Here is a 21,229-nt window from a genome sequence, read left to right on the forward strand (position 1 = left end):
TTTGGTGACAGTTATTTTTTGAAAAATTCAGGATCAAATTTCATTTCTTGAACTGAAAATTTGATGAAATAAAAGTAGATTTTTATTCAGTTACTGAATCAAAGCAATCGAAAGATTCCTTTTAATTCAACCACGGTAAAGGAAAAGTTCATATACCAGTATTTCGATAGCAAATTACTACCTTCTTCAGTGAACGTTTTCGAAATCGAAAACGTTCACTGAAGAAGGTAGTAAGTTGCGTTTTCGAAATCGAAAACGTTCACTGAAGAAGGTAGTAAGTTGCTATCGAAATACTGGTGTATAAACATTTCATTTACCGTGGTCGATTTAAAAGGAATCTTTCGATTGCTTTGATTCAGTTGAATCATTCAACCAAGTACGCTCACAAAACAACAGATTCAGTTATTGTTTTTGATGTAGGCATTTTTATTCATCAATTATCAAACATGGATTTCACTCGTAGTTTATTCATTTTAAAAGTTTTCATACCATCAAAAATATAGAAAATTAACAAAATCTGACAAAAAAATCGAGTTTAGGAACCCAATATCTTGTGTTAGTTAAGAAACGGATAAACTAATGAAACGATAATGAATATCGTCATAAAATTCATTTGTTATGATTTGGGTTCTGATGTTGAATGATTTTGGCGACATGAATTCCAATATTTTGTCAGATCTTGTCTATCACTTTTGTTTAAGCTCTTTTACTCCTATAAATTTTAAAATGGATCAATTTTTACTTAAATCAATTGTTAATAGTTTTATCTGCTAATAAACCTGCAGAAATACAAAAAACTGGTTTTTAATCATTTTATCATCCTTTAGATATTCATGGATCCAGATTTTGCCTGGCGTTTTAATAGTTTTTCATTTCTTCGATTTCCTGAATTTTTTGTAGAACTGGAAAAACAAAAAAAAGCCTTAATAATTTTTTTTTTCAGAAGTCATCACTACTCACAGTAATCGAAAAGATTGACATTCAATTTAAAACCTTTATTTTGGATTGGAAAAGTGTGAATTTTGTTGCCTTGAGCTATCAGAAATTTATCTCTTTTTTTTTATAAAAATCATTTTAAAAAAAGACAATGACATGTCCACCAATCGATAAAAACACTTTTTCTCTTTATTCATGCTTTCATTGTTGCAAATTTGTTTAAAACGAAGAGTTTAAATTTAATTTCATTCGTTCCAGATTAAAGAATGTTAAAATTGATGTATGAGAATTTGAAATTTAAAAAAAAATCAATGAAAGTAGTGCTCCAAATGCTTCAGACATCAAAATCACATTTCAAAATATTATTTTAGAATAAAATATAGATTACGAACTTAAATTCTTCGCCCTCTATTCACAATGAGAAATGAATTTCAGAATCGTTAAATTTAACACGATATTTCCCAAAGCCTATTCATAAAAATATACATAATAATAACAAAATTTTAAAGTTTCAAAAACAGTTTTAAATCCATTGCAATTATCTTCAATATTTGTTTTTTCGAACTTTAAGTTGCAAAACGAGAAACATCAAATTTTCGTTGTTGGGCGTCATTTCAACAACAAGTGTATTATTTTCAAAATTGCATTTATAATGAGTGTCTCCTTAATGAGCTCATAAGTCGATAATGTTTTGACTAAGGATTTCGAGTATAAAAAAAATCGAAAATCATCTTTCTATTGATACTTTCTCGAGTTAAAAATTATTGATTTGCAAGTTGAAGATGTATCAAACATTATCGAAAAAAGTTTATACAAAAACTGGTTAAAGGTTTAAATTGTTCTAAGATATTGATAAAAATGAAGGAAAAGGGTAATATTTTGCACCCCATCTCCCTCCCTCTTTCTCACTCTTCCGAAATTACTTTTTAATCGCAAGATATTCAAATTTTTAAATGCCAATTTCTGAAAAATTGTAAAAACAATTTTTTTTTTAGACTGAAGCCAAAAAATCGTAAATCTGAGTTAAAAAGATTGATTGCTCATTTAAAAATCGATCCAAGATCGAACAAACCTTACGTGAAGTCGCAAAATTTCAACTGTACAAAAAAGCATGTCTTTCTGATGACAATGTGTAATATTTTGAAGCAAACCTGATTGATTTAGCATTTAAGACAGTTAACATTTTTCTCGATCAAGATCAAATAGGGCCTACCAATAACTTAATGTCACATTTTCTAATGATAGTTACATTCAAGCCAACCGTTTATATTTTCATAAGTAAGGGTTCATTTTGTTGACTTCCAACGTACAAACTTACATATGGTTTCAAAAAATGTCCGCCATTAGGTCTAACCCTCTTCGACATCCAGCAACCATAAAACATCCCAGACAACCATTTGGTGGGTATTTCGAATTCGCAACGCAAATATACGTGCAAATATACGTGTAAACATATCGTATATAATGTAGCAAAACCAGTATATACGTATCATTTTGGAGGCCATATAGGTACATTAGCAAACATATTCTTGATTTGGATTGTATTAAATTACGATTTGCACGACTTGTCATGCGCATCATTTACGACTACCCTGATTCTTTTTGGAATATACTATGACAATTTACATCATCATATAGATGATTGAGGTTGTAATATACGACATTTTTCGTAACAATATGGAAAGTTTGACGACTTATTTGGTCGTCTTTTGCGACTTGAGTGCAAGGCTCTCACTTTCCGTCAGTTGAATAAAAATAATATTATTATCATTTTTGTATTTTAAACCAATTGGTTTATTCATTCCCAAAAATAATAATAGTAAGATTATTTTAAAAAAATGCTTTTTTTGCCGCCAAATTCAAGTTTATATCGTACAAATTTATTATTTGCCTGACCTGGACTTGATCCCCTGACCATAGGATCTGCAGCTCATGATGCTTCCTCGACGCTATCTGGAATATATAAATTCAAGGGGATTTGCTTCAAAGGCATTAAACCAAAAGCAAATCGTATATTTCTATAACTAAAATCTTTTAAATCGTAGAACACGTCATCGATGATCTAAAAATAGATCAGCATTTTGAAGCCTCCTTTAATACGATTCCAATCATCGATGTCCCATTATCATAAACGATTTTATTGAATTTTTTTGTCTTCTTTTACGATTGCCAGCAAATACGTTTTACGAAAATCAGACATGCGAATTAATTTGCAAAGGTATACGATTACGAATCAATGCAGTTATATACGTTTTTTATTTCGAATTATTTTATGCATAGCACGACAAAATCTCTCAGTCACGGCTGATCACCGTATATCGGTCGTTTCACGGATTTTTTGCGAATTGTCGTACACAAAGGTCGAGTTCATATGTACATAACTACGAGTCTCTCTTCTTGTCGAAATAAAATCATGCAATGCTTTTAAATACGATAAAGAATATGCATGAACCGCACATTGTAGGTGCAGATATACGAAAATGAGTATGAATAACATTCTATACGATGTAATCTGTAAAAGAAAATACGACTTCTGGTTGTCTGGGATCCCCCTTCTCGAAAATTCCGTCATCGAGAACTCTACGGAGAGAAAAACAATCATCCGACGACTGGTGATGAGTAAAAGCAAAAATTACGACGGGTTCGGCAGGCAAATAATATAATACATTGATCATCACCTCCGAAACACACAATAGCGAGAGAATAGGAGTTGGTATGAAGGTACCGCACCGAAGACCATTATTCTTTGAGTCCCAATCAACGAAAAACGACTACAACGATGATGGCGGCTTCTCCGGTGTGTGGTCCTTCAAAGAGTCCGCCAACAATAACTAACGCGACACTTTTTTTCTCCCACCACTGAATGGAGAATGTTGAATGTAACGTCTCGTCGTTGGATTACCTACTGACTAATGTCAAAGATCAAAGGTAGGATGCCGCGCGCGAACCCTGGGTGCAATCTCGGGTGGTCGACTCCGAAGACGGAGAGAGCAAACGAAGGCACACGACAAACAATTGCAGGTTTCAGTTTGGTATTGGTTTGGGTACGCTGCTGATAAGCCGATATGTCTCTGCGCGTTGTCGTATTTTCAACTTAATTTCGGTCGACCTCAAATCGTTGCTCAGCGATGAGGGTGGTTGACATTTTATTTTGATAAATGTCTTCCCAAAAAGAATTTTTCTTTATTGTTTTCTTCGTTTGAACCCTAAAGTTTGAAAGTTAAACAACTGGCGCACACACTAACAAAGGCAGCTTCAAACAGCCAATCAGAGAAGGAGAAAAATCGACGAACGGCAGTTTGATCGATTCGGTTTTCTCGTTTGCTGCTCGAACGACCCGCATGGACGCAACCGTAGGCCGGTTGAGTTTCTAAAAAAACGGTTACTGCGATGAGTGGGAAGCAGGAATGGCGATAAGTTGGCCGATGTCAAATCGAAACGAAGTAGGCGTGGCCTTCAGTTTGGATTGCGTTGCGTCGAGCAGCGTTAAGCAGACGGAAAAAGGGATGGAACGACTTGGTTGGCATAAGTTAAAAAGGGGGAAACGAGACGGCAGAACGAAGGAACGTTTTGGCTCTGTTTGCGATGAGAGTAGAATCAGGAGGAGAAAAGGGACTCGAAGAGAGCGAGTAAAGAACCTGATGGACCGAACAGTTTACCATCAGTAAGGTGCTAACTTCCCTCGGTGAAACATCTCGCAATCTCGTAGGATCTCGTAGGAGAAGATTTCTTAAGACAAACACAAGGGATAACAACAAGTTCTTGGAAGAGTTTATGGTGGGTGTTTTGAAACGATCTTGAAGTGTTGTCATCGTTTGTTTTGGAAAGTGTGTGTGGGAAGGATTGCGTTCGCAAGGACACTCGAAGCAAATGAACTTAAAGTGGAGTTGTGAAGTTTAAAAATTTGAACGTTTAGTAACCGCAAGAGACAATTTGGACACAGTGATTGTGAGTGATTCAAGCGTGATTTCAAATAAAATAACCAATCAAAACAATGGCAGTCGCAGGACTTAACATGTCACCGATCTTCTCCGGATATCCCTTCCAAGGTAAGATGAAGTTTCAATTTTTAACGATTACTCAAGTTGAAGTTCAATCAAAGATTTCAAAAAGTCCGACGGGGTTCGATCATTTGTTAGTAACAGTTGTTCTTCAGTCTTTGGATCACACAACATATGTTGCGTGACCGATCATAAATCATAGCGATCCTCACCCGAGTCTATTAGAGCAATCGAATCTCAATGTTAGTGGGGGTGAAAGGTGAGAAACTTTGATCCTGCCGGTTTAAAAAAAAAAGGAACAGCCGGTAATCGAATCCTTGCTTGCGTTGCGGTGTTGAGAATTTTACTTTTCTCTGTCGACTCCCAGTAGGAGTCGGGGGTGAGAAATGAATTGTAATTGTAACAGATCGCGGACGCTTTTGAAGCGTTCGCGGCGAACTGTATTATGAATTTTCCCGGGACCCGAAAACTTGGGACCCAACAGAAGATTAATGATTGTAAATATGTTATTGTACCGCGGTCATTGTATGGAAGAGGCTATCAAGAACGTTTTTTTTATTTTCGGGTTCTTTCTTCGGCCTCATTGTTGGTTAGTCTCTTCTCAGGGTTGATCGGTCGAGTGGAGGTGAAAAGAGGATTAAATTGATCATTTCGGTTCGGGTTGAAGATATCGAGATCCTATCGGGTGTTGCTGGGCATGTAGATGTGGGATTAAGATAAGCTTATTACGTGGCAAAATGGAAATTGGGTTGAGTGCATCTTTGCGTGAACTTTTTTGTGTTTTTGTTTTGTATTGTTTTGGAAATTGCTTTACGTAAATGCTCATGGGCAGATAGTGTTTGTCACTAATCCAGAAAACTTCATAAAAACCAAAGAAGATTGAAACTGATTTATCCAACTGAGCGTGTTCATCATAACTGGTTCCAAATCACCCAGATGATCTTCCGAGTCGCGCCCAAAGGGTGCGTAGAAACATTGCCTGGTTCCAGAACTTCCCAGACACGTTGGCGCGTTTGCCGTTTCTCTTTGCTGCCCTATTCGCAATCGGCAAAAGGGCGCGGAGGCGAACGCGGAACTTTGGCATGTACTGCTCATATTTTATTACGAAATTTGTTGCTGCAGTGCGGTCCCGATCCCGGATGACCTCCGGAGGGCTTCGGGATCCTCCCACCGTATCATCGAGCATGCCGAGAAGTGGGCGGCAAGCTGCCTTTGATCTTATTTTCAGTAATTCCCGTTTTCAACAATAACACCACAGCGTACGGCGATGATCCACTGGGAAGGGGGAATGGGACTTCGGGGGGACCTTGAGAACCTCGCGCGCAAGTCGACTTGGAAGGTGCCGGTGTCGATACCGGGTCGCGCCGTAATGATAATGTAATGGTATTGGAAATATTTTATTACCTCTCTTCGGGGCGCGAGGATCGTGATCTTTCGGCGGGCGAATAAATCGCAACATGAATTGTGCTCGCGCTTTGCGTTCACTCTCACTGATCTTGCTCCGCCGACGACTTTGCCGAGGCCGAGACTACGTCGACAGCTTTGGGTCTTCCCTAATGTAATAATTTATATGGATGTTTAATATATTTATAAACTAAATGATCAATTTATATGATAAAGTACCAACGCCGGCGGCGACGGCGCGGCTGAAGAAGGTTGCAACATTGGCGCGTCGAAAGCCGGTACGTTTTAATCAATTGATCAAGTTTGATCTTTTCGGGGAAACTGGGGGTGGAGCTCGAACCGGTCCAGAAAAATTTAATCAAACTGCCAAAATCAACCAGATGGGATGCCGCGAACGACGACACGACATAAGAGCAAGCACATTTATCTTTTCAACACATTCATTCGGTGCGCGCATCGTGAAGCGAAGTAAGACGACGACGCCTCTCTACTTCAGAAAATTTATGGAGCATTGATGATCGCATAAAAGAGAGGCCCCATCGATCGGGCCCCTGATTTATAGGTCACTAATTCAATTTTTACCCTTATGAACCCTACGCGTCTGTTCGGAGCGTGGATGTTTCACGCACTCACTAATGATGAGTCACTTTGCCGTGCGCACAGGTGGTCGCCTAACAACGATCGTCGTGGCCTTTCGCGATCGATCCCAGCTTCGGTAATGATTGAGCATGTGTGCCGGAATCTAATTATAGTCCATATCGCCCAGAGATTCAAACACAGAAAAAATCAGAAAACAGCCCCGCTCCAAAGGATTGAAATCAAACATCGCGGGACCGATCGATCGTGATCATGCCGTTTGGGTTTGATCAATGACTGCCGCAACAACAACGCATCATGATCTACAGCCGCCGCAGATCGCGTGTGCGCGAGCTTTCAACGGGCAAAAATCAAGAGGCGCAACCATACAATTAGTTTTCCTTAATATACAACGTGTAAACATGTAATTCCCGGGCTCCGTTTCGCATCATGAGAACTCACTGTACGACTTTCAAGAAAAGGAACCGGTTGATCGTAGGGACTTCAGGGGGAGTGTAACCCCTGTCGAGCTTGATTCAATTAAGCAATCCCATTCGGTGCGGCGGCTCCTGCAAATTGGCATCCGAAAGTGCCGAAACCGTCACGACGACCACTTACGACCGTTGTACGATCACACACGACGACGAAGATGCGCCCTATTGAGATCTTCTCGGTAAATCCGCTTGAGCCGAGCCGACGCCGGAACGGAAAAAAAATCTAATTTGGCAAACATTCTTAAGCGAAGCAATCCTCAGAAAACGAGATCAGTATTCCGAAGATGCTCCGAATAATCTCTTCTCATGTGTGTGAAATCCTGCCCACACATGCGCTTTGAAGGAACAAAAGAAGGATCAATCCGTTCGGTTTTTTTGAAGATCTGTTTTGTTTAAGATCGATTGTTGCCTCTTTATTAGCTTTGGACGAAAAGGTCCAAAAATTGTTAATCTTGTATCTTTCGGATGATACAAAACACTTTTCTTCAGAACAATTTCAAAGAAAACGCCTAACATTAGGCAACAAACTAAATACCATACATGAAGGTCAAATTGTGATGCAAGTTTCAAACATTCGAGCGAATATATTTCATTCTAAATTTGTACAAAACAACAAAAAATCTGGAAGTCAAACCAGGGTGTTAAGTGGAATTTTCACGGCTGAGCCAACCTCCAGGAGTAGCTTCTTTCAAACTGGAACACAAAAGAATTTTATTCTGCAACCGTTGCTTGACTCCCGAAGGAAGAAAAAAAACCATTAAATTCTAATTAAGAGCTTCGTTCTCCCGTTTGCTTGCCGCTTCTTTCTTCGCGAAACGATCTCAACCGCCGAAATGATAAATGAAACGATCACGACCCGATCCACGATCGGTCGAACGAGTTCGAGCGAGCCGAAACGGTAGCCTAATGAATGTTTCGCGGTGTTTTGTTTCGGCTGCTCAGTTCCACCCCGTTATTCGGGCTATGGCGAATAATTAATTGCAATTCGGTTCCCTGGGTTTTTTTTGTTGATCGAAGAGTTTTTCAAGGACGACTCAAGGAAGGCTACATCCGGGGTCAATTGAATTGGTGTTGATGTGACGTGAGTCTCAATAAGAAGGATGATTCATGGAAGGATTGGGTTTTCCCGATGTTCTTGTAGTAATTTAAGTCATCTTCGGAAGATTTTTTTCGAAAATTACTGATCAATTTGTTCAGTTGTACCTTTTAAAGTCCACTGACAGCATCAGCCAAAACCCTCATCAGAAAACCAATTCGGACGGGTCAGTTGTTCCATATTTGGGACACGTACAACACGTTCCGGTTGACAAATGATTCTCGCCTCATTCCAACTTCCATTCCCCTCAAAGGAAGGGGCAGCAAACCGGTCCCGGCAGCCTCTCCGGCGTGAATATATAGTAGGTGTCAGAAAGCAGTCAGATTTTTTAATCCACTGACAGCCGCCGAGCGACGACGTTAAGAACTCTCCGATCGCGCGGTTCCCTGTTCCGACAACAGCTTAGAGCCTCCCGAAGATGAAAATACAAATTATTCCCTCTCTGCCGACCGAACGACGATCGGGCGCATGATGATCAAAAGCTACCGCCTCCTGCAAGGCGCGAGGTTTTAATCAAAATGAATCACTTCTTTTACTTGTTCCTCTCGCTCTCAGAGGTGTTCCGACGATTTGGACACGTTTCGTTTTCCGGACCACAAAAAAAAAGACGAAGGAAATTGAAACTGGGAATTAATTTTATTAGAGCAACCGATCGGTGACGAAGTTGGTCTGAATTGATCGATCAAACACGATCGATTCCAATTGAACCAAACCAAAGGCAGAATAAAGCCTAATAGAGTTTAAGTTTGGGTTATCCCTCGGATTTTTGGGACCATTTAACTTCCAAAAGGGACAATGGCCCGGGTACAACTATTAGCTGGGTCATTACAAGATCGGATCATGTTCCCTCTTAAGATGACACAACAATGTGACACCCCCGGCCGGTCTTTCCCTTGTCGGTCCTTTTTCTTCTGTTGAACCAAAAAAAAATGCGACACAAAAGAGCTCGGGTCGTAGCGCAGGGAAGAGAAATGGACCAATTTCTCATTTTGTGAGCGGCACTTTTTGAAGTCGATCTAGACCACCCGGGACTGGACTAGTGGTCAAGTTGTGAACAAATCTGTGAACAGGTTTCTCTAATGAGATTCTTTCTTTCTCTCTTTTCTTTTGACAGGCCAGGGTCGTGTGAATCAGCTTGGAGGAGTTTTCATAAATGGGCGCCCGTTGCCGAATCATATTCGGCTTAAGATTGTGGAACTGGCTGCCGCAGGAGTTCGGCCGTGCGTTATTTCCCGGCAGTTGCGCGTGTCCCATGGATGCGTATCTAAGATTTTGAACAGATACCAGGAAACCGGATCTATTCGACCAGGCGTTATCGGCGGATCAAAGCCACGAGTTTCTACCCCGGAGATCGAAGCTCGAGTCGAAGAAATGCGTAAGGCTAATCCAGGAATCTTCAGTTGGGAAATCCGTGATCGTCTGATCAAGGAAGGTATCTGTGACAAGAACTCAGCTCCGTCAGTCAGCTCCCTCACCCGATTGCTCCGAGGAGGACGTCACGGTGATGAGTCCCATGGAAATCATTCGATCAACGGAATTTTGGGAGGATCCTCGTGTGACGATGATAGCGACACAGAATCCGAACCTGGAATTGAGCTGAAGAGGAAGCAACGCCGCAGCCGCACAACTTTCAACGGAGAACAGCTGGAGCTGCTGGAAATCACCTTTGCACGGACTCAATACCCAGATGTCTACACCCGGGAAGAACTGGCCCAAAAAGCTAAGCTGACCGAAGCTCGAGTTCAAGTTTGGTTCTCCAACCGTCGTGCTCGGCTACGTAAGCACATGAACTCGCAGCAACTCAGCGGCTTCAACTCCCAGTATCCGTCACAATTCGAACAGCAGGCCGCTGCTTCAGCTGCCGCAGCCGCCGCCGTCGCCCCAGCCGTTGCCGCCTCAAACTCCGTCGGCTTCTCCTCATCCATGCAGTCCTGGAGCCAGGCATGCTATCCAACTGCCAATCAATCCTCGTTCCATTCCTCATCTCAGACTGCCTACAACCCACTGGCCCAGACCATGATCCATCCAACCTCGGCCACCATGAGCCCACCATCGTCGCTGAGCCCACCAACCTCGATCAGCCCGGCTCATTCCGCCAACAGCCAAATCGCCCCTTCATCCTCCCCGGTCCAGAACCATTCCTCATCATCATCCTCAAACTACTCCAACTACTTCCCGATGTTGGACAACAACCAATCGTACGCAGCCGCCTCCAACTCTAGCAGCTACCCGATCAACTCAGCATCAGCCACCACCAACACTTCCTCAGCCTCGGCCGCCATCGACAACGGTGCCGCCGCTCAGTGGCGCTCCGCTCACTCCGCCCACAACAAAACCACCGAATGGGACGCCTATAGGTACGTGTCAACTAATTAGAACCATTCCTTTCTTTTGTTTTTCCCGAAAAAAGAGATAAACAAACACATAAACCAGCAATTAACACCTCCAAAATAAAACTAACACATTCCCCCTTTCAAGTCTACCCGATCGTCCCGAAACACAAGAAAAAACCAAAAATAAAACATGAGAAACTAATCAAACTACTCTTTCTCTCTCTCTCTTTCTTCACACAGCTCTTTCTTCTCGAACAACATGAGCCACCACCATCACGCCCATCATCAGCACCCGCATGCCCATGCCCATCATCATGCCTACTCATCAGCCGCTGCGGCCGCCGCCGTTGCAGCGGAAGCCAAGTCCGGATATCCCTACTTCGGGCAGCTCGGTGGTCTGGACATGAGCCGGTTGCACTAATAAATTAATCATAATTAACCCGCGGGCCCGGTGCCGTCGATGAAGAACGAAGCTTTTACGATGTGTGAAAACCAAATTTGTTCATCCGATGAAATATTACAAACATATGTAGGAACGTGCACAAGCGAATGCATAATTCATGAAACAGCCCTACGTTTGTTGTAGAGGGGTCTAGTTTCCTGAAAATTGTAAAAAGTATAACGATAGACTTAGGTTAGGTAGAAATCGATAGGAGGGAGGAACCCTTTGCGAGTATTACAATTGCGTCCTACACAACACCGTATGTAAATGGGTACATTTTCCACAGTTTTTTTTTGTATATGGCGGAACTCCTCTTTATCCCCCGTTTTGAAGGGTCAAAAGCGAGCGAGCAAACGTTAGAAAACGAAGTAATTTCTCTCCAAAAGTGCATTAGTATTAGGCAGTAGGTGGAAACTGAGAGACTGTTTTTTCAAAACTATTATCACAACTTTCTATTGGTCTACAAGTGTCTTTGATTAGTTTTAAAGATTCAATTGTTATGCAAAAGTTTGAGACTCTAAGCATGATTATGGTACAAAATGATCACAATACAAATTATAGGTTAGAACATACTTTCCTTATGTTAGATGATAAGATGATATGATAGTGAATATTTATGAAGAAAACCAATACCCACATGAGATTATGAGAAATGCAGAAATAAAATTAGAAAAACTTACATCACTTTGTAATAATATTTATCCGAAACACCATTCCCTTTAACCCACAGTTTGGAATTGCTTGAAATTAATATTGATTTTCCTCTATGGTTGCCTAGGACGTATTGAAGTTTTATCACAGAGAACAGACATACAAGCTAGCCCACGAAACTTGTGTAAAAATCCCAACACCCTTTTTGAACCAATTTTTGATTTTTGGTTGGGCCACCAGATGTCTCCAAACACACCAAAGAGAACTGTCCAAACAAAGCTGACTAAGTTTCAGTCAGTTTTCTATCGGTCGTATGAGCTGCTTAGCATGCTTCAAGAAAGTCGCTATTGAAGTTTCGTAATACGTTCATCATGTTGCATGAAAAAAAATAATCATAAAAGCTATTATCTTTATCCATCAAATTTGTTAAAAATACAAAGTTTAAAACAGCTGGACGCTAAAGTTATATGTGAAAGTAACCCGCTTTGAGATGCCTAGAATCAATACTGCTGGGTAAGACTGATCGTCAAGAATGTTATTGTATTTGACTGGATATAGGAGATGCATTTTCTTGCATAAATTACTGTTCAAGAAATGAGAAATCTTATACCAAAGCTGTTAGTTATCTTAACTGTCATAGTAGTGCAAAAATAAAAAAAAGTGAAATTCCACCCAGTTAAAAGTTACTCTGATTTCATTTATTTAGCAATAAATTAAAGCCGTCCATTTTACTGAGACACTAGCAGACCCGGTAAACTTCGTCTACCATGTTAAACTTGGCGTCTATTTTCCATTTTTTCTTTCCTGTTTGACTTTAAAAAAGCATCAAATCTTGAGTTGTTAATCGTCTCGCTTTCTTGAACATGTCCTAGTTTTTTTTACACATCCATATTTTCCGTTTGCTCGAATTGTTCCGCCTAATTATCTCGGAATCAAATCTAAGAACTTCAACTCAATTCTACGGGTCTTTTCATAAATTATCAAAAAAATTGCTCCAATCAATCTTACATGCATTTTACATGAATACTTTTCATTTTTCTTCGATTCGGATGCTTTGAATATTGCCAAATGGTATCAGGTATCAACATCCCGTTGCATATTCGATTTTTTCAGCACTCAACGTAACCATCAAACTTGGCAAGCCTCATGCTAAAAAAATCCATTCTTTGAAACTTGTTCCATAAATAAACATATGTTGATTATATCTATGTTTCATTTATTGTATACCATTTAGTTGATTTACTCCGCTTTGCTCGAGTTCACTTCAAGGTTGAAATCGCAATCAAAAGTTTCTCATTTATTGGAATTTATTGCATATGATTTTGTGGTTGTTCTGTAAATTTAAAGGCGCTTGATACACCTTCAGTAAAACACATTTGTGCATGTTTGAAACATGTTTCTATGCGTATTGGATTATAAACCAAATCTTTCCACTTTTCTTTTATTTTTTTTTTCAAATGTCCGTAAATAACTATTTTTATTATCATTTACGTTATTTTAAAGCAATTTCCGACCATTTTTAGAATTTTTATAGTTTTTTTTCTCATGTTTTTGATGCATTTCTTTGTTTTTTTTTTGTCATTTTCGCTGTTTTTGTCGTACTTCATCATTTTTCAGTAGACTTTGTCATTTTTAGTCTTTTTAGAAAACTAAAAGGTAATGTCGCTTCTAAAAACCGTTCGGATGTTGCCAAAATCGAATGTTGCCAAAAACGAACGGGGTCTGTATTTCACATGCATTAGTACTAAATTCATATTTTTCAGACAACAATTCCTTCTTTAAATAACACGAATTAAAGATCAATTTTTTCAAATAGTTTAAATGGTTTTGATTTGATCGGCAAAACGTCAATCTGGGTCACATCTAGGCGTCATTCATTACTCTGTGCTGTACAAATGATCTAGAAATCAAGAAGAAAAAAAACACATCTAGGCTTCATATGGCCACCACATGCATTGAAATTATGCTTGGTTGAAAAATGCGCGCCCAAATATTTCCAATCATAATCAGTATGCTATGCCATGGTTACTATCCTCTTGCGACGTTGGCTCGCGACGTCTCGACCATGGAGACGAAAAACAAACCGCCCGGTGCCCAAAAGAAAGAAAATGTCGAAAAAATTGAAGGCCATGACTTTAATTTGATTCAATTTATAACAAATTTAATGATTATGGACAATTGATGCGACTTTTTGTTGTTTTTATTCGATATAAACCGATTCGCATGCCTACAGAATATTCTAAAAATAATTTCATTTGAATCGGTTGGGTCATTTCGGAGGAGTAGTACTACAAACACCGTTACAAGAGAATTTTATATAATAGATTGGACTCATTTTTTGTGAGTTCATATACGATTACGTCTTTTCGAAAACTGGGCACTTTAAAGTTGATTTGTAACTTTTGAACGGCGCAATAGATGGCACTGTTTGGAGTCAATTTCTAACGTATTTTTTGGAGATGGCATTTGAAATTTTACACACTTTTTTGACGATTTTTTGTTCGAGCATGTATGTCTGTTCTCTGTGGTTTTATTCTATCTTCATTGAGTACCCTGAGTATGCCTCCGTTTTAGTTGGATCTCCTCAATCATGAAAACTAAAGATTTCACATAAGTGATAAATGGTCATGCATGAACCATGAAAGCAATGATCCATCCAAACTTAGTTAGTTGGTCAGTTATCGGTAGTTTTAATCGTAATAAAAATGAATTGCTTAACAAGTTAAAAGTGTAAACTGTTTCTCACCAAAAATTTTAATATTATTTTGCAAAATATAATACAAGGTCTCTTAGCAAGAAAGCAGCAATTTTCCCGATAATGAAAAATTTCGAAAATAATCAACCTTGTCAAAGGAAGGATTATTTTTCCCTATGGGCATTGTACCCTGAAGACGAAAAATCCTTACCCTACGTTTTCTCTAAAGAACTCAGCAATCGAATTCAAAATCGATATTTCTTATATTTTTCTTCTCAGTGAATTAAATAATAAACCTAAAACTCGCAAAATTTAGAAAGAGCGCAGAACAAATTCAGCTTCTGTTGTATTGATAGACACATCCAATGAACAAACTTGACCCGATAGTGAAAAAGTTAGAGATTTCCTAATGCGGCTTTGCTTGCGCATTTTTCAGGTAACTCTGAATAAGTTTTGTAACGGCGCGCGTAACTAAAGAGCAAATTTGTTGTGATTGGAATAAGTATCCAGATTGAAAAAAATATTCAAGCTAATCTAAACAAGATAATTTTCTTGCCACTTATCGCTTAAGGAGAGTATTCGAAAAAAAAAATTAAACACTTTGTTTTTTGAATAACTTTTGAATGCATGGATGGAAATTGATGGAATTTTTTGGCTTGTGCTTATTTTGTGCAATTTTCTGTCAAATGGTTTAAGAGAAAATGTCCAATAAAAAGTTTTTCGGCTTTTATTTGTGGACAACATGAGCGCTATCTAAAATGTTTACTATGAACCATCTTTTTTCCAATTGATAAGATTTTCTATTTTTTATCTTAAAAATTACTTTAAATTTACTCCTTGGGCACAAAAACAACCCACTTTTCATCGCTGCACCATATTTTTCAAATAAGGACACGATTACAGATCCAACCAAAACAGGGTATAAACTTTGTATTACCTATTGATGTGCTAGGGTAACGGACTCGTTTTGAACCGGGTAAATATTTTGGACCACCTTTCAGCATTTCTTCCAATAATTCCCTCATAATTCTTTTCAATCATGAAAATTTTGAACAAATATTGTTAAAGCTACTTCTTATGATTCTTATTATATCCACTGATGAACTGATGTTCAAGCTCAAACAAAAAATCTTCAGAAACTTGTGTAAAATTCCCAGTGCTCTCTTTTAAAGTAGCCATTAAAAAGTGACGAAAAACAGTGCCATCTATTGCTTGATATGTAACTTTTTAACGGCGCAATAGATAGCACTGTTTCTAGATAGCTCTTTCGAAAGTAAAATTTTTTCAAGGAACGCAATGGTGTTTGAACTCATTAATAAATAAATTTAAATACAATTAGATGAATTGCTCTATAAATTAGATGAACTACGATTAATTTTCAGCTGAGAAAAATAGCATCATTATACTGTTGTCACTAGAGAGACTGACAGAGAAATGACAGATATACAAGCTTAAATTATAAAACTTCAGAAACGTAAATGGACGGCTTTAATATATTCACAACAAGGTAAATTCATCTGGTTCATTTAACCTTGATTCTTTTAACTAAAGACGCTAACTAACAACTTTGAACAAGCTAGACGAGTCAGTTATTTTATCCAGTTGAACTTAAAATTAACAATACAACGAAGAAATACAGATTCTAGGCTTCTCTGAGCGGGCATTTTCAAGCACCATATCTGTTTATATTGAGTGCTTCATGCTAGTTTGAAGCCATTCGATATACAGCTTTAAGCGTGAAATTTTGATAACGCAAATCAGAAATGTGTAACGAACCTTCAACATCAATTTGCTCGAAATTCGTCAAATAGATACGACCTTTTCATAATTGACTAAATGTTTGTTATTTTGTTTTGTTTACATTTCATTTTCCTCTTGACAGTTCTCTTTGGTGTCCTGGATACATCTGGTGGCTCAATCAAAAAATATAAAATCGATTAAAAACGGTCGTCGGGACTTTACACACTTTTCAAGGCTTAGCTTGTACATCAGTTCATCAGTGTTATATCTAACATTCTATTTAAATAAGATGATAAGGGAGAAAAAATTGAAACTAAAATTTTGAATTTTCACAGATGGGCCGAATCAAGCCTATTTCAGGAGGTCGTGCCATTATTGGAGTCAACTTTCAAGAAGTTTTCTGCATAGCTGCGATGAATTTAACAACTACAAATATGTTGACAGCTATGAAAAACACTTGAAAACTAGTTTGCAAGATCCATGAACCTAAAAAAACTTGATAGAAATTTGACTCATGTCGAAAACAGTTCCTACTAAATTCCTTTGGGACTTATTTTGGACCAGTCAACATAACCTGAGTATTATACTATGTTCATGAACGTAATTAGACGATGAAACGACGATATGAAAAGCATTTTGCTCGCTTTTTCAAACACTTATTATAAACAAAATTTGGAATTTTGGCATTATTTTATGCAATCAACTCGCTTAAGTGCAACCCAAGTAGCAATAAGCACTGAAATCTAGCACCTATTATGCTCTAACGTCAGCTATAGAGCTTGATTCTGTGCATTATATTACCTCTGTGAGCCAGGTTTGGCGAAATTAACTGCTGCTTTAGTGCAGAAACTAGTATAACCTAAGGTTGCCAAATCGCCCGGTTTTATCCGGGTTTGCCCGGATATTTGATACTAAATTTGAGAACAGTCCGGCTCAGCCCGGTTGCCCGGAATTCATTGAAAAATGCCCAGATTTTGCCAGGATTTATACACTTTTTTTGGCAAACTAAACCAAAAAAAAAACAACAAACACCTCTAAAACGATATTTTTGAGCAAGTTTAATAAAAATAATCATAAAAGGTTTTTTGGATGCCCAAAATACGGTTCAAAAGCTATCGATGAGTTATGATGAAAAAAAAATATTTTTTTTCAATTTTTTTTTGTTTTTTGTTGGGGATTTCTGAGTTTTGACAAAATTCGCCCGGATATTGCCCGGATTTATGGTCGTCAATTTGAAATCGAATGCCCGAATTTTGCCAGGTTTTTATATAAAAATTGCCCGGTTAGTCCGGCCCGGATACGTGCTGAGAAAATTCTGGCAACCTTATTATAACCCTTTAAAATCACTGTATTAGCATTGGTTGATGCTATAGCGTTGGCGGGCAAAATGCTGGGAAAATGCAAATGGCGTTCAAATGACGTTCGACCATGCAGAAAAAAAATTATTTTTCGAGTTTTGTTTGGCTTTATTTTTCTGCCATGAGACTTAATTTGTTATTTGTTCATATTCACTTATGCATATTAACGGGATCTCTCGGCTGAAATTTCTTACATGATATTTTTTTAATTTTTCGGCTGAAGATAATTTGGATTCGAACCAATGACATCTATGGATCTGATATTTGACATTGACTCTGCTTGTGAACCTATCAGGTCCACGTTTAATTTTTGAAAAAAACCCCTTTTTGATGAAAATTTCTAGCAACCGGTGCCTTAAATTTGCATTAATTCAGCATCCATCAATGCTAATGGGCTTTGGCCTAACGGCAGTGCATGAAAGCATTAAGGGGGGGGGGGGGGGGGGCGTAGTGTCTAACGGGTAAAAAAAACACCGTTTTCACGATTTTTTTCTACAGCTATCGTTCAAACAAATGTATTCAAATTTTTTGCATTATACAAAGCATTGTTGAAAGAACATTAAGTGATTTTTTCGTAGAAAAATATTGAAAAATGAACCGGTGACGGAGCATTTTCGAGGATGCCGCCTTTTAGGGAACAGGATTTGCGGTAGACACTGTATCTCAGCACAGAAACATCTGAAGTCAAAAAATCAGAGCAAAATATTGTTAATAGATGTTTTTATGGACCCGAACGATTTTATTTAACTAAAAAAAAATTTATGAAATTTTTTTGGCTGTTTGAAGAAAAAACTACGATTTTTCACGAAAAAATCCGCAATTTTTTATCTGTAAAATCTCCCCAAAGTAAAAAAAAAAACAAAAAAGAAAAACGTTGGGGTCAGGTATTTTATATGTAGAAAATATGTTCCAAATTTGAAAAGAATCGGTGAAGTAGTTTTCAAATGAGGATGTCCACGGACTTTAAAAATGTGCTTTCGAGAAAAACGCGTTTGAAGTTTCTGCTCTTGCTTTCTTGCCGTATTAGATAGGAGGAGATAAAGGCCTATAATTTCTACAGTTTTGCTTCAATTGACTTGAAAATTTGACACAACATTCTTGAAATGTTTTACAATAAGAAAATAAAAAAATAAAAAAATAAAATAATCGATTTTTTGAAAGTGTTAGACCCTACCCCCCCTTAAAGCAAGCTTGTGTGATGCCAATTTAATGCTTAAAAATAAAGAATTTTTTACTCTAATTTAGAGCTATGTTGCATTTCAAAAGCATTGTACAAAGCTGATAAAATGCTAGTTGCATTTTAAAAGAGTGGTATAATTCTAATATGATGCAGCATAGCACTCGAAGGGCGGTTATAATGCAAAAATACACTTGATGTGCTGGTATAGTATAATTTTGCACTTGAATGCTGGTATGAACCTATGAAAATGCAAAGCTTTAGTGCTTATGGTTACGTGGGAAAACCGCCTTAAGAAGGGGTTCACTTCAATCGGCATTGAACCAAGCCAATCATTATATTACCTTAATTTTTAAACCACGTTAATTCAACAATCCACATTGATGGCAACTATTCGAAAAGCACTAACAGCTTAGAGAAGCTTAAAAACCTAAAAAATGTTTTTCAGACCCTTTGGTTATGCAATTATAAAAGAAAAAAAATTCTAAAAATCTACTCCATCGATAATTTTCTGCGTAAAACAAAAATTGTTTCAAACATAAAACTGAACTTTTGTGAATTTTTTAGCGAAAAAAATATGGTTTTAAAACCTGGTGGTCCAAAATGCCGTCCAGAGTCTCAGGCTTAAATTTTGTTACATATATTGCAACAAACGACGATATGTTTCGATAAAAAAGGCTTGATCTTCGTAATGAACGGATAAAGTTTTTACTAACTTTTAATATGTACTTTTTAAGTTCAGAAAATAGCAAAGCAACTTCCCAAAGCGGTCCAAAATAGGTCCGTTACCCTATGTAGAGCAGACGATGGCATTTGGAGACAGTTTCCTTTGTATGTATAGCTATTCATCGTGTCAATTGGGGGCTTGTAATATAGCTCAGTTGGCAAGTATGTTGTCTCCTGAGCCGATGTCCGCGAGTTCGAGCCCAAGAGCAAACATCAAACACAGTTGTTCCGGATAAGTTTTTCAATAACGATCCGCCAACTGCACCGTTTATAAAGTTGCGAATGCCATAAAGATTGTAAAACGACTATAATCGAAACAAAAAAAAATCGTGTCAATCCTAATGAAACACTGACTGATTTACTGGTTCCACAGATCTTCAGCCTCCTTAAGTAGTAGAAATCAATTTTCCAGTTTTTTTTCCAAGTATATCTCCGGAAAATACAGGCGAGACTTGTTAACTACAAGTTTTTGGTTTTAGAAAACTGCCAGGTCCCGGTGAAAAGTTTTGTTTTGCTAATTATTATGAAAACTTTAAAAATATCTGCGGGACAAACCAGTCAGAAAAATCAACTTTTTTATCACTTCCCCTATCGAAATTATCGAATGGTGCTTGATAAAACCTCTTACATTCCTTAACTTTATGGAATCAATCATCTTCACTTTTATTCCAATTTCAGCTCCCTGTTGAATCCTCTAGGCCTCCTTAAACGATTTACCATATAAACTTTGTCAAATTGATGATTTCCAGCTGTATTTGGGGTCTCCTACAGGGACTTTGAAGGATTTTTCTAGATTCCAACCAAAAAATTTTGTCAATAAGCTTGTGTATTGTTCGTTATCTCAAAAACCACCAAATGGATTGTCACCAAATTTTGAACACGTGCATTACATTACTAGGCAACTTCACTGAAAATATCATCAATTTTCATTAATGCATTCAAAAGTATTCACAGAACAAAGTGTTGTGTTTTTTCAAATACAATCCTTACTATAGTGAAGACATTCTATTTTCCACTTTAGAATTCATCTCGTCGACATGGCATTAAAATACTAGGGGAGAGTGGGGTATTGAAGGGCTTGGGAAACATGGGCTACTCTGAATATCTCAGATGTACATATGTTGAGATAAAAATCTCAATCCAACTGTCATCGCGGTCGCTTTGCGTAAGCATACTTTTCGATATGTTGTTAAATACGCATCCAATGCTTCTTTTATTTATCACGCTTAAGAAAATAAAAAAAAAAAATACTTGCATAATTAAACAAGCACCCCCTAATTGCATCGATGGGGAAACTGAAGTTCATTTAAAAATATGCTCATACGCTTATGATCTTAATTTTTTTTATGTACTTTCACGTGGAAAAGGAATTTTTTATGAAACATCAATAAATCACACAAACGCAACCAATTTGCAAATCATAGCTTGTAAGGAATCGTGGGCTAGATTTTGTGGGGCATCTTGGGCCACCTATATTAATATGTTTTTATACACGTTCAGAACTTAAAATATTTTTTTCCTATCTGTAAAGTTTTCTTGAAGACTTATGAAAAATATTTTGTTCATCTTATAAAAGGAATTTTGCCGAGACATTCGCGAG

General features: G+C 37.8%; 1 protein-coding gene across 1 annotated transcript; it reads left to right on the forward strand.

Annotated features, from left to right (window-relative positions):
- The first annotated feature begins 4,529 nt into the window (after nt 1–4,529).
- Nucleotides 4,530–11,961, forward strand: LOC129748748 (protein gooseberry). Its single transcript, XM_055743480.1, has 3 exons — nt 4,530–4,985; nt 9,622–10,864; nt 11,081–11,961. Exons 1-3 carry the CDS (start codon nt 4,931–4,933, stop codon nt 11,259–11,261), a joined length of 1,479 nt encoding a protein of 492 aa, XP_055599455.1. The 5' UTR covers nt 4,530–4,930; the 3' UTR covers nt 11,262–11,961.
- The last annotated feature ends 9,268 nt before the right edge of the window (nt 11,962–21,229 follow it).

The sequence above is a fragment of the Uranotaenia lowii genome, chromosome 2 (genome assembly GCF_029784155.1).
Source record: "Uranotaenia lowii strain MFRU-FL chromosome 2, ASM2978415v1, whole genome shotgun sequence".
NCBI classification, from domain to species: domain Eukaryota; kingdom Metazoa; phylum Arthropoda; class Insecta; order Diptera; family Culicidae; genus Uranotaenia; species Uranotaenia lowii.

What these genes read in the sequence shown, in the direction of transcription:
- LOC129748748 (XM_055743480.1), top strand. Translation starts at nt 4,931, where the DNA reads ATGGCAGTCGCAGGACTTAACATGTCACCGATCTTCTCCGGATATCCC. An exon ending in CTCCGGATATCCCTTCCAAG is followed by an intron (nt 4,986 to 9,621) that starts GTAAGATGAAGT and finishes TTCTTTTGACAG; the next exon opens with GCCAGGGTCGTGTGAATCAG. An exon ending in ACCGAATGGGACGCCTATAG is followed by an intron (nt 10,865 to 11,080) that starts GTACGTGTCAAC and finishes TTCTTCACACAG; the next exon opens with CTCTTTCTTCTCGAACAACA.